The sequence below is a fragment of the Chiloscyllium plagiosum genome, unplaced genomic scaffold (assembly GCF_037043375.1).
Source record: "Chiloscyllium plagiosum isolate Xiang-an unplaced genomic scaffold, Cpla_swu_hap1 HiC_scaffold_38, whole genome shotgun sequence".
NCBI classification, from domain to species: domain Eukaryota; kingdom Metazoa; phylum Chordata; class Chondrichthyes; order Orectolobiformes; family Hemiscylliidae; genus Chiloscyllium; species Chiloscyllium plagiosum.
The window spans coordinates 4849405-4863837 of record NW_028270176.1 but is presented as its reverse complement, the minus strand read 5'-3'; the positions used below and the strand labels follow the sequence as shown (position 1 = coordinate 4863837).

The 14433-nt window shown below is 49.2% G+C and overlaps 1 protein-coding gene across 2 annotated transcripts in view; it reads right to left on the bottom strand.

Moving 5' to 3' along the window:
- Positions 1-14433, bottom strand: part of LOC122544240 (pregnancy zone protein-like) — a 321085-nt gene that overhangs the window by 163776 nt on the left and 142876 nt on the right. For both annotated transcript variants that reach the window (XM_087980973.1, XM_087980974.1), the window contains exons 7-9: positions 11996-12080; positions 11080-11185; positions 8260-8374 (exon numbers count right to left, since the gene is read on the bottom strand). In XM_087980973.1, coding sequence (XP_087837099.1) covers positions 8260-8374; positions 11080-11185; positions 11996-12080 — 306 coding nt within the window. The remainder of the gene's footprint in view (positions 1-8259; positions 8375-11079; positions 11186-11995; positions 12081-14433) is intronic.

The window sequence follows — 14433 nt, the reverse complement described above, 5'->3', positions numbered from 1 at the left end:
TGTGCCAACGTACCGCCCGTTCTGCTTCAGAACTTGCCACTCCCCTAGCTCTTCCAGTGCAGTTAGAACACAGGCATCTGTCTGACTATGTGGGAAATTGCCCAAGTACGTCCTGTATGTAAAAAGCAGGACAAATCCAACCCAAGCAATTCCTACCCCATCAGTCTATTGTCGATCATCAGTAAAGTGATGGAAGGGGTCATCTACGGTGTTATAAAGCAGCACCTGCTCAGCAATGACATGCTCAGTGACATCTGCCAGGGCCACTTAGCTCCTGATCTCAGTAGAGTCTTGGTTCAAACATGGTTAAAAGAGCTGAATTCCAGAGGTAAGGTGAGAGTGACAGCCCTTGACCATAGACATCGGAGCAGAAATTAGGCCATTCAGCCCATCAAGTCTGCTCTACCACTCAATTATGGCTGATAAGTTTCTCAACCCCATTCTCCCTCTTTCTCCCCATAACCATTGATCTCCTTGATAATCAAGAACCTATCTAATTCAGTCTTAAATATACTCAATGATCTGGTTTCCACAACCATCTATGGCAATGAATTCTATAGATTCACCACTCTCTGGCTGAAGAAGTTTCTCCTCATCTCCATTCTTAAACTGTTTCCCTTTATTTTAAGACTGTACCCTCCGGTCCTAGTCTCCCCTATGAATGGAAACATTTTCCCAACATCTACTCTGTCCAGGCGATTCAGTATTTTGCAAGTACCAATTAGATCCCCTCCTCATCCTTCTAAACTCGATCGAGTAACACCGAGCATCCTCAAATGTTCCTTATATGCTAAGCTTTTCATTCCTGGGACCATTTTCATTAACCTCCTCTGAACACTGGGCCAGTACATCCTCCGTGAGATATGGAGCCCAAAACTGCACACAATACTCCAAATGTGGTCTGACCAGGACCTTATAGGGCCTCAGAAGTACATCACTCCTTTTATATTCAAGTCCTCTCTAAATAAATGCCATCATTGTATTTGCCTTCCTAACTACTGAGCTGAAAATGTGTTGCTGGAAAAGCGCAGCAGGTCAGGCAGCATCCAGGGAACAGGAGAATCGACGTTTCGGGCATAAGCCCTTCTTCAGGAATGAGGAAAGTGTGTCCAGCAGACAAAGATAAAAGGTAGGGAGGAGGGACTTGGGGGAGGGGCGTCGGAAATGCGATAGGTGGAAAGAGGTCAAGGTGAGGGTGATAGGTCAGACTGGGGTGGGGGCGGAGAGGTCAGGAAGAAGATTGCAGGTTAGGAAGGTGGTGCTGAGTTCGATGGATTTGACTGAGACAAGGTGGGGGGAGGGGAAATGAGGAAACTGGTGAAATCCGAGTTCATCCCTTGTGGTTGGAGGGTTCCTGGGCGGAAGATGAGGCGCTCTTCCTCCAACCGTCGTGTTGTTGTGGTCTGACGATGGAGGAGTCCAAAGACTTGCATATCCTTGATGGAGTGGGAGGGGGAGTTGAAGTGTTGAGCCACAGGGTGGTTGGGTTGGTTGGTCCGGGTGTCCCAGAGGTGTTCTCTGAAACGCTCCGCAAGTAGGCGGCCTATCTCCCCAATATAGAGGAGGCCACATCGGGTGCAGAGGATGCAATAGATGATGTGTGTGGAGGTGCGGGTGAATTTGTGGCGGATATGGAAGTTTCCTTTGGGACCTTAGAGGGAGGTGAGGGGGGAGGTGTGGGCGCAAGTCCTGCACCTCCTGCGGTTGCAGGGGAAGGTGCCGGGAGTGGAGGTTGGGTTGGTGGGGGGGTATGGATCTGACAAGGGAGTCACGGAGGGAGTGGTCTTTACGGAATGCTGATAGGGGAGGGGAGGGAAATATATCCTTGGTGGTGGGGTCCATTTGGAGGTGGCGGAAATGACGGCGGATGATGCGCTGTACATGGAGATTGGTGGGGTGGTAGGTGAGGACCAGTGGGTTCTGTCCTGGTGGCGGGTGGAGGGGCGGGGCTCAGGGGCGGAGGAGCGGGAAGTGGAAGAGATGCTGTGGAGGGCATCGTCGACTACGTCGGGGGGGGGGTGGAAATTGCGGTCCTTGAAGAAGGAGGCCATCTGGGTTGTACGTTTTTGGAACTGGTCCTCCTGGGAGCAGATGCGGCGGAGACGAAGGAATTGGAAGAATGGGATGGCGTTTTTACAGGGGGCAGAGTGGGAGGAGGTGTAGTCCAAGGACCTGTGGGAATCGGTCAGTTTGTAGTAGATGTCCGTGTTGATTCGGTCACCTGAGATAGAAATAGAAAGGTCGAGGAAGGGGAGGGAGGAATCTGAGACTGTCCAGGTGAATTTGAGGTCGGGGTGGAAGGTGTTGGTGAAGTGGATGAACTGTTCAACCTCCTGGTGGGAGCACGAGGCGGCGCCGATACAGTCATTGATGTAGCGGAGGAAAAGGTGGGGGGTGGGGCCAGTGTAGTTGCGGACGATGGATTGTTCCACATATCCTACGAAGAGGCAGGCATAGCTGGGGCCCATGCGGGTGCTCATGGCTACTCCTTTCGTTTGGAGGAAGTGGGAGGATTGGAAAGAGAAGTTGTTCAGGGTGAGGACCAGTTCAGTCAGTCGAAGGAGGGTGTCAGTGGAAGGGTACTGGTTGGTACGGAGGGAAAGGAAGAAGCAGAGGGCTTTGAGTCCTTCGTGATGGGGGATGGAGGTGTACAGGGACTGGATGTCCATGGTGAAGATAAGGCGTTGGGGACCGGGGAAGCGAAAATCATGGAGGAGGTGGAGGGCATGGGTGGTGCCCGAACGTAGGTGGGGAGTTCTTGGACTAAGGGGGACAGGACCGTGTCGAGGTATGCGGAGATGAGTTCGGTGGGGCAGGAGCAGGCGGAGACGATGGGTCGGCCGGGGCAGTCAGGTTTGTGGATTTTGGGCAGGAGGTAGAAGCGGGAGGTGCGGGGTTGTGGGACTATGAGGTTGGAGGCGGTGGATGGGAGGTCCCCTGAGGTGATGAGGTTATGGATGGTCTGGGAGATGATGGTTTGGTGGTGGGGGGTGGGGTCATGGTCAAGGGGGCAATAGGAGGAGGTATCTGCGAGCTGGCGTTTGGCCTCAGCGGTGTAAAGGTCGGTGCGCCAAACTACTACCGCGCCTCCCTTGTCAGCTGGTTTGATGGTGAGGTTGGGGTTGGAACGGAGGGAGTGGAGGGCTGCGCGTTCCGAGGGTGAGAGGTTGGAGTGGGTGGGGGGGGTGGGGGAGTTCAGGTGGCGGTTAATATCACGGCGGCAGTTTGCTATGAAGAGGTCGAGGGCAGGTAGGAGGCCAGCACGGGGTGTCCAGGTGGATGGGGTGTGTTGGAGGTGGGAGAAGGGGTCGTCAGAGGGTGGGCGGGAGTCTTGGTTAAAGAAGTAGGCGCGGAGGCGAAGGCGGCAGAAGAATTGTTCGATGTCACGCCGCGTGTTGAATTCATCAATCCGGGAGCGTAGGGGAATGAAGGTGAGGTCTCTGCTGAGGACTGATCTTTCATCCTCAGAGAGGTGTAGGTCTGGAGGGATGGTGAAAACACGGCAGGGCTGGGAGCTAGGACCTGGTGTGGGGCTGGAGCTGGGTGTGGGGGCGGGGTTAGGCCTGGGGGCGGGGACGGAGATTGGCGTGGGGGCGGGGTTGGGCGTGGTGATGGATATCGGCGTGGGGGCAGGGTTAGGCATGCTGTCGGAGATCGGCGAAGGGGCGGGGTTAGACGTGGTGACGGAGATCGGCGTGGGCGCGGAGACACATGCGGCGTTGTGGTCGTGTAGGTTAGTAACGTCACTGGGGGCGGAAGTGGCTGCGGCGACCACAGAGACAGAGTTATTCCCCATAGCCGCGGAGGTCGCGAATCTGTCGGCGATTGTCTTCATGGCGATCACGGAGGCGGTTGTCTGGGCGGTGATCGCGGAGGCTGCGAGGTCGGTCGGAGTCATCGTCCGTGGCGGCGGCTATTGCCGCGGGCGATGTAGCGGGGGCATGTGTAATGGCGCCAGACTGATTTCGGAGCCGATGGAAGATTCTGGAACAGTTGAGGAACCCAGAGTGTAGGGGTAAGTACATGAAAGTTTTTGGTACTTACTGTCTTTGATTTCCGATATGGCCAGGAAGAAATGTTTGTTTAGTTTATGGATCCTTCTGTAAATGAAGAACAGTAGAGGTCCTTTACAGGTCTGTGAGAGTGTTGTCCTGAGCTGGGGTCAGTCGAGTTGCAGGGAATGTAGATAGCGGCGCATGGCTGCAAGCATGGAGCGGAGGATCCGGAGGGAGCTCTGTTGCTGGAAGCTTCGGATTTGTTGTAGGTACTGGTTGTCCTGGTTGGGTCCAAATTGTGTTGGTCGGAACGTAGTCCGGAGTCCGTGCGGGATAAGTCGGTTCCGTGGGCAGGTGCTGAGGAAGGAGATGTGGCTGTGGTAGCGAGTCTGTTTGAGAATGTGGCTGAAGAGCTTCTGTGCAGAGGAGATGACCTGCAATCTTCTTCCTGACCTCTCCGCCCCCACCCCAGTCTGACCTATCACCCTCACCTTGACCTCTTTCCACCTATCGCATTTCCGACTCCCCTCCCCCAAGTCCCTCCTCCCTACCTTTTATCTTTGTCTGCTGGACACACTTTCCTCATTCCTGAAGAAGGGCTTATGCCCGAAACGTCGATTCTCCTGTTCCCTGGATGCTGCCTGACCTGCTGCGCTTTTCCAGCAACACATTTTCAGCTCTGATCTCCAGCATCTGCAGACCTCACTTTTTCCTAACTACTGACTCAACCTGCAAGTTTACCTTGAGAGAATTCTGGACTAGAACTCCCAAGTCTCTCCATTTAGAAATAATCCATGCCTCTGTTCTTCCTACCAAAGTGTATGATCTCACAACTTCCAATATTGTACTCCATCTGCCATTTCTTGCCCACTCTTCTAACCTTTCTAAATCTTTCTGCAGCCTCCCCACCTCCTCAATGTTACCTGTCCCTCTACATATCATTGCATTGTCTGCAAAATTAGCCAGAATGCCCTTAGTTCCATCATTTAGATTGTTCATGTATAAAGTAAAAAGTTGTGGTCCCAACACTGAGCCTTACAGAACACCACTAGTCACTAGCTGCCATCCTGAGAAGGACCTTTTATCCTCACTCTCTGCTTTCTGCCAGATAGCCAAGCTTCTATCCATGCTAGCACCATCCCTCGAACACCATGGGCCCTTACCTTACTCAGCAGACTCCAGTGCAGCACCTTGGCTAAGGCTTTCTTGAAGTCCAAGGACATAACATCCGTTGGCTCTCCTTGGTCGAACCTGCTTGTTATTTCCTCAAAGAATTCTAATAGATTTGTCAGGTATGATCTCCCCTTGATGAAACCATGCTCACTTTGCCCTATTTTACCATACACTTCCAAGTACTCTGAAATCTCATCCCTCACAATGGATTCCAGGATCTTACCTACAACTGACGTTAGGCTAATCAGTCTGTAATTTTCCATATTTTGCCTTACCCCCTTTTTAAGCAGGGCTGTCACACTAATAATTTTCCAGTCAGTTGGGACCCTCCCTGATTCTCCCGATTCCTGAAGGATCACCACTAACACCTCCACTATCTCTTCAGCTATCTCCTTTCAAACTCTGGGATATAGTCCATTTGGTCCAGATGATATATCCACCTTTAGGCCATTTAGTTTTTCTAGCACCTTTTCCCTGTTGATGGTCACCATACTCAGCTCCGTTCAGTCATTCTCTTGAAGTTTTGGGATATTACTCATGTCTTCCATCGTGAAGACTGACGCGAATAATTATTCAGTTCCTCAGCCATTTCCTTATTCCCTATTACTAACTCTCCAGCATCATCATTTTCCAGTGGCCTGATGTCCACGTTTGATTCTTTTTTGCCCCTTATATCTCAAAAGAAACTCTTACATCTTCCTTTATATTACCGACCAGTTTACTCTCATATTTAGTCTTCTCCCTTCTTTTTTTATTGCTCTGTGTCAGTCTTTGTAAGCTTTCTATTCCTCTGGTTTCCACTGCCCTTCGACACATTATATGTTTTCTCTTTCACTTTTATGTTATCCCTGGTTTCCCTAGTCAGCCATGGTTGCCTCATCCTCCCTGTACCATGCTTATTTTTCCTTGGGATGAATCTCTGCAGTGTCTCCTGAATTACTCTCAGAAACTTCTGCCATTACTGTTCCACTGTCTTTCCTGCGCAGCTCCCCTCCCAGTCAATTCTACCCAGCTCCTCTCCCATGCCTTTATTCAGCTGTAAATACCGTTAGCTCTGATTCTTTCCTCTCCCCCTCAAATTGCATAGTAAATTTAAACATGTTATGATCACTGTTTCCTTAGGCTCCCTTATAAAATCTGCCTCTTTGCACAACACTAAATCCAATATTGCTTGTACCCTAATGGGCCCCATCACAAACTGCTCCAAAAAGCCATCTCTCAGACATTCCAGAAATTCCTTTTCTTCAATTCACTATGAGCCTGATTTTCCCAGGTCCACCTGCATTTTGAAATCCCCCATGATCACTGTAACCTTGCCTCTTCTACACAACCTTTCTATCTCCTTGTGTATCTTGAGCCCCAGCTCCTGACTACTGTTTGGAGGCCTTTACCTAACTCCAACTGTGGTTTTTTGAACTTTGCGGTTCCTCAATTCTACACACACAGTTTCTACATCATCTGACCCTACTTAGCCTCATAATGTTGATTTAATTTCATTTCCTAATAATAAGGCAACCCCCTTCCCCGCACCCACCTGCCTATCTTTTCGATAGGATGTATGTCCTTGAATATTTAGCTCCCAGTCCTGATCCCCTTGCAGCCATGTCTCCGTGATGCCCACCACGTCATACCTGCCACAAGCTTAGTTACATTATCCCTTATACTGCATGCATGCAGATATAACACCTTCAGTCCTGTATTACCCATCCATCTTGGCATTCGTTTGTACCTGAAGTTTGATCGCTAACCCGTTCCAAATTCAGGTTTTCTAAAATGCCCTAAAATTGAACCTTATTTCCCACCCCCCCATTTAGTTTAAAGCCCTTTCTCCAGTCCTAGTTATGTGAGTCACTAGGACACTGGTTTAGATGAAGACCTTCCTATTGGAACAGGTCCCTTCTTCCTGAGTACAAGTGCCAATGTCCCATTAATTCAAACCCATTTCTCCCACACCTATCTTTGAGCCACACATTTACCTGCTTAATATTATTGACCTGTGCCAATTAGCTCATGTAGTAATCCAGAGATTATTACCTTGTTGGTTCTGATTTTTAGTTTAGTTTCTTGTTGTTCATACTCCCTTAGCAGAACCTCTGCCCAAGTTTTATCAATGTCATTGGTATCTCTGTGGGCCATGACCATTGGCTCTTTCTCCTCCCACTCCAAGGTTCTCTGCAGCCCAGATGAGATGTTCTGCGTCCGAGCATCATGCAGGCAACACAATCTTCAGGACTCTCCATCCTGTGTCTCCGCCTCCAACTATACTATCCCCAATTACAAAATCCTTTCCCTTCTCTCCCCCTACTTGATTGGCTACCAGCACTGCAGTCAGGTGGCTCATTCTCCCTGCAGTCCCATTCCCATCCACACAGAGAGTAAATCTCTTGAACTTGTTCAACAAGGACAGAGGCTGAGGCTTCTGCAACTCTACGTCCTGCAGAGTGACAGTATGCAGGAGAGACAATATGAGGGAAGAATAGAGTGAGGGAGAGAGGCAGAGCGATGAGAGACAGAATGAAGGGGGAGAGGCACAGTGAAGGACACAGAGAGTGGGAGGTTGATAGGGGGAGGAAGATGCACAGTGATGGAGGGTGAGATTGGGAGTGACAAAGTGAAGGTGAGAGACCAGGACAGGGACAAAGTTTAAGAGGCAGAAGTGGGTATTGTAGATGCTGGAGATTAGAGTCAAGATCAGAGTGGTGCTGGAAAAGCACAGCCGATCAGGCAGCATCTGAGGAGCAGGAAAATCGACGTTTCAGGCAAAAGACGAGGGGCATTCCTGATGAAGGGCTTTTGCCTGAAATGTCGATTTTCCTGCTCCTCGGATGCTGCCTGACCTGCTGTGCTTTTCCAGCATGATTTGAATCTTGATAAGGTGGAAGAGGAAGAGTGGGACAGGGAGAGAGTGGGAGAGATTGAATGCGACAGAGACAGTGTGGGAGAGACTTAGTGGGAGAGCAACAAAGATAAAGTTCAAGAGTGACACGGACAGAGTGGGGAATGGAAAACTGCCAAGTTGACAACACGGGACAGAATGTTTAAACGTGAGAGAGAGAGGTGAGCATGTAGTTGCATCTGTCGCTAGACTTACCTGTCCCCTCCTCTGTCAGGACAAACTGCGCATCAATGAGTCTTTGGTTTGGTCTTTCTCTGAAGGGAAACACATCAGTGGAGACATCTGTAGACAGACAGCCGTTCAAATCCATCTAAAAAAATCATTTCATGGCGGGTCATCAGAGAACAACCAAAAAAGAGGAAAGAGACAATGCAGCATTCCCTCAGTACTGACCCTCTGACAGTGCAACACTCCCTCAGTACTGACTCTCTGACAGTGCAGCACTCCCTCACCACTGACTCTCAGACATTGCGGCACTCCCTCAGTACTGACCCTCTGGCACTGCAACACTCCCTCAGTACTGACCCTCTGACAGTGCAACACTCCCTCAGTACTGACTCTCTGACAGTGCAACACTCCCTCAGTACTGACTCTCTGACAGTGCAGCACTCCCTCACCACTGACTCTCAGACAGTGCAGCACTCCCTCAGTACTGACCCTCTGGCACTGCAACACTCCCTCAGTACTGACCCTCTGACAGTGCAACACTCCCTCAGTACTGACCTGCTGACAGGGCAACACTCCCTCAGTATTAATCCTCTGACAGTGCAGCACTCCCTCAGCACTGACCCTCTGACAGTGCGGCACTCCCTCACTATTGACCCTCTGACAGTGCGGCACTCCCTCAGTACTGACCCTCTGGTAGTGTGGCTCCCCTTCACTGGTGACCCTGTGAAAGTGCGGTACTCCCTAAGTACTAACCCTCTGACAGTGCAGCACTCCCTTACCACTGACCCTCCAACAGTGAGGCACTCCCTCAGTAATGACCCTCTGACAGGGCAACACTCCCTCAGTATTAATCCTCTGACAGTGTGGCACTCCCTCAATACTGACCCATTAATAGTGTGGCACTCCCTCAGTACTGATTCTCCGACAGTGCGGCACTCCTCCAGTACTGACCCTCTGACAGTGCAACACTCCCGCAGTACAGACCCTCTGACAGTGCAGCACTCCCTCAATACTGACCATCCAATAGTGTAGCACTCCCTCAGTACTGATCCTCTGACAGTGCAGCACTCCCTCAGTACTGACTCTCTGACAGTGCAGAACTCCCTCAGTACTGACCCTCTGACAGTGCAGCACTCCCTCAGTACTGACCATCTGACAGTGCAGCACTCCCTCAGTACTGACCCTCTGACAGTGCAGCACTCCCTCAGTACTGATCCTCTGACAGTGCAGCACTCCCTCAGTACTGACCCTCTGACAGTGAAGCACTCCCTCAGCACTGACCCTCCAATAGTGAAGCACTCCCTTAGTGCTGACCGTCCAGTAGTGAGGCATTCCCTTACTACTAACCTTCCAATAGTGCAGTGCTCTCTCAGTACTGACCCTCTGACAGGGCATCACTCCCTCAGGATGAATCCTCTGACAGTGTGGCATTCCCTCAGTACTGTCCCACTGACAGTGAAGCACTCCCTCTCGACTAATCACCCAATAGTGCAGCAATCCCACAGTACTGACCCTCCGACAGTGCGACACTCCCTCAGCACTGACCCTTTGACAGTACAGCACTCCTTTCATAAATGATTTGGATGTGAGCATAAGAGGTACGGTTAGTAAGTTTGCAGATGACACCAAAATTAGAGATGTGGTGGACAGCGAAGAGGGTTACCTCAGATTACAACAGGATCTGGACCAGATGGACCAAAGGACTGAGAAGTGGCAGATGGAGTTTAATTCAGATAATGCGAGGTGCTGCATTTTGGGAAAGCAAATCTTAGCAGGACTTATACACTTAATGGTAAGGTCCTATTAAGGCTGAACAAAGGGACCTTGGAGTGCAGGTTCATAGCTCCTTGAAAGTGGAGTCGCATGTAGATAGGATAGTGAAGAAGGCGTTTGGTATGCTTTCCTTTATTGGTCAGAGTATTGAGTACAGGAGTTGGGAGGTCATGTTGCGGCTGTACATGACATTGGTTAGGCCACTGGTGGAATATTGCGTGCAATTCTGGTCTCCTTCCTATCGGAAAGATGTTGTGAAACTTGAAAGGGTTCAGAAAAGATTTACAAGGATGTTGCTAGGGTTGGAGGATATGAGCTACAGGGAGAGGCTGAACAGGCTGGGGCTGTTTTCCCTGGAGTGGCGGAGGCTGAGGGGTGACCTTATAGAGGTTTACAAAATTATGAGGGGCATGGATAGGATAAATAGGCAAAGTCTTTTCCCTGTGTCGGAGTTTCCAGAACTAGAGGGCATAGGTTTAGGGTGAGAGGGGAAAGATATAAAAGAGACCTAAGGGGCAACTTTTTCACGCAGAGGGTGGTACGTGTATGGAATGAGCTGCCAGAGGATGTGGTGCAGGCTGGTACAGTTGCAACATTTAAGAGGCATTTGGATGATTAAATGAATAGGAAGGGTTTGGTGGGATATGGGCCGGGCGCTGGCAGGTGGGACTAGATTGGGTTGGGATATCTGGTTGACATGGACGGGTTGGACCAAAGGGTCTGTTTCCATGCTATACATCTCTATGACTCTATGACTCCCCCAGTACTGACTCTCTGATAGTGCAGCACTCTCTCAGTACTGAACATCTGACAGTGCAGCGCTCCCTCAGCACTGACCCTCTGAAAATGCAGCACTCCCTCAGTACTGACCCTCTGACAGTGCGGCACTCCCTCAGCGCTGACCCTCTGACAGAGCGTCACTCCCTCTGTAATGACCCTCTAACAGTGAGGCATTCCCTCAGTACTGACCATCCAACAGTGTGGCACTCCCTCAGTACTGACCCTCCGACAGTGCAGTGGTGATTGATCTAAGTTTATTTCATGTGGGAGAGGCATCAATATAGCAGGACCTACCTCACCTACAATGATCTGACAAAGAATAGGGTCAGGATCATGAGCCATATGACCCAAACAAACAGTTCCATTCACCTGGCCCCTCACAGGTTTCCCGTATGTGTATCTGCAAAATATGGAGTCCAAATCTTACACACAGAGTAAATCTCCCACGACACCATTCCTGTCAAACATTCCCAAGCCAGCTACAGAACAGCGTGAGATACAGAACAAAGCTCTCTGTGCACTTTTAAACTGAAAGTAAATGTCCTTCAACACTGTCCCCATCAAACATTCCCAGGACAGGGACAATAGGGGCAGCACAGTGGCTCAGGGGTTAGCACTGCTGCCTCACAGCGCCAGGGACTCAGGTTCAATTCCAGCCTCGGGTGAGTGTCTGGGTGGGGTTTTCACATTTTCCCTGTGTCTGCGTGGGTTTCCTCCCAGAGTCCAAATATGTGCAGGTTAGGGTAAATAGCCATGGGTAGGTTGCGTTGGGTTCATTGGGTTAGGTTGGGTTCATTAGTCAGGGGAAATGTCGGGGAATGAGTTACTCTCTGAGGGTCGGTGTGGACCTGTTGGGTCAAATGGCCTATTTCCACATTGTGTTGATTCTATGGTCAACATGGGATTAGATGCAGACAAAGTGTCCTCTACCCTGTCCCCATCGAACACTCCCAGGACAGGTACAGCACGGAAACAGATGCACATTAAAGCCTCCTCTCCCCTGTCCCCATCGAACACTCCCAGGACAGGTACAGCACGGAAACAGATGCATAGTAAAACCCCCTCTCCCCTGTCCCCATCGAACACTCCCAGGACAGGTACAGCACGTAAATAGATGCACAGTAAAGCCCCCTCTAACCTTTCCCCATCGAACACTCCCAGAACAGGATCAAGACCAGTTAAGGTAGAGAGTTGAAGAGAGAGATTTTACCTTCCGCACACTTCAATGTGGATTGTTGTGTCAAAAATTGTGATTTGTTTTGGCATTTTCACCTTCAACTCAGCCGTGGGTAAAACTGAATGAATGGAAAGGTTAGAAATTCAGACTTGCTCAGTCACCACAGTTGAAAATTTATTTGTTACAGTGTGTCAATCATTCCTAGTTCTGACAGAGAACTCCGAGATTGGCTCCCAGTCCAACTACAATAGACTTCAAACATTTAATCTATTGTATCAACTCCTTTTTCACCCAAACCCTCCCTCCCTTATCTTCTTTATGACCTCCAGTCCTAACAATAGCTACCTATTTCCTCAGCCTGAACATCTCCCTATCTCTGAACCTCCACCAGCCCCTAGACCCCTCACTATCTCAAACACCTCCTCCAGCCCCTACACTCACTCTATCACTGGGACTTCCTCCAGCCCCTACACACCTCCTTATCTGACTTCCGTTCTCCAGTTCCCTACACCCTTCCTCTGTAGCTTCCTTCAGCCCCTATACCATTCCTTATCTTTCTAACCTTCTCCAACTGCCATAACTCTCCTTGTTTCTGTTTACTTTGTCAGTCTCTGGGCTTCCTAAGCTCTCTGCTTCTTCTCTGTCTTATATCTCTTTACCAATAAAAACAGAGTTTAGTGGGTAATTGGGAAGGCAAATGGAATGTGAACTTTATTTCAGAGAGAATGGAGTCTCAGAGCCTTCCAGAATCTCAGAAGGAACTTTTCAGACCATAGCTGGAATATTGAGAATGGTTTCCTTAAGGGAAGATATACCAGAGTAGGAGGCAGTCAAGAGAAGGCTGATCTCAGATATGGAAGACTGTCTTATGAGGAGAGGTTGAATATATGGGCCTGTACTTATTGGAATATAGAAGAATGAAAGACAACCTTATTAAAACATACAAGTTTTTTTGGGATAACAAAACCGAAGATTTGGAGATGCTGGAAATCTGAATGAATATCAGAAATTGCTGGAGAAACTCAGCAGGTCTGGTAGCATCTGTAGGGAGAACCCAGACTTGCTAAGATTCTTCAGGGACTTGACAAGGTGGATGCAGAGAAGTTATTTCCCCTTGTGGGAGAGTCTAGGACCAGAGGGCAAGGGGTCACCGTTTGAAAACAGAGACAAGGAGATTCTTTTCTCTGAGGATTGTGAATCTATGGAATTCTTCACAGCAGAGGGTTGGAGAGGCTGGTTATTATATGTATTGAAGGTTAAATTAGACAGATTTTTAAGTCAATAAGGGAATCAAAGGAATTAGGATAGGGCAAGATTGTGGAGTTGAGGATGATCAGATCAGCTATTATCTCATTGAATGACAGAGCAAAGTTAAAAATCACACAACACCAGGTTATAGTCTAACAGGTTTATCTGGAAGCACTAGCTTTCGGAGCGCTGCTCCTTCATCAGGTGGTTGTGGAGTATCAGATCGTAAGACACAGAATTCACAGCAAAAGTTTACACTGTGATGTAACTGAAATTATATATTGAAAAAGACCTGGATTGTTTGTTATGTCTCTTCAATTCAATTCAATTCAATTCAATTCATCTTTTAGAATGGACGTGTTGGTTTCAGTTCTTTCATATGTAAATCCCAGAAATTTCTTAAAGTTACATTCTCAAGTGAACTTGAACAACAGGTGCCATGATGGCCCAGATAATGCATTGAAGGTGTGAGGTTTCCTGTGTGAGGCTGTCTGTGCCCCAATGTTCAGACTGACTCTAATCCAAGAAAATGGATTTACAGAATCTTATATGGATTCATGTAGTTTTTGAGCAAAATAAAATGTAATTCTGAAAGTACAAATTCAACCCACAAACTTACATGTCATTGTGTGTGCATGAGTGTGCGCAGGGGTTAATGAGTGTCTGTGAGAGAGAGAGAGAGCGTGAGTGTAAAGGGCTATATGTCTGTGAGAGGGTGCATGTGTGAGTATGGGAGTGTATGTGTGAGTGTATGAGAGGGGGTCTGCGTGAGTATATGGGTCTCCAGGAGTATGTGAGTGTGTGTGTGTGCGTGTCTGTGTCTGTGTGTTTGTGTGTGCATATGTGTGTTTGTAGTCTGTGATTGTGTGTGTGTGTGTGTATGTGTGTGAGTGTGAGAGAGAGAGAGAGAGAGAGAGAGAAAGAGAGAGTGTCTGTGAGAGAGAGTGTGTAATGCATTGGGGTCACCTGCTGTGTGACATGAACCCAAGGTCCCGGTTGAGGCCATACCTATGGGTACTGAACTTAGCTGGGGCCCAAGGTCGAATGTCCCGGACCACTGATGGGTCTCCGACGGGGAGGGAACACTCCTCTGTTGGAACACCAATCAACCCCACCGCCCCATGGCCCAACATTTCAACTCCCCCTCCCACTCTGCCAAGGACATGCAAGTCCTAGGCCTCCTCCACCGCCGCTCCTTCACCACCCGACGCCTGGAGGAAGAA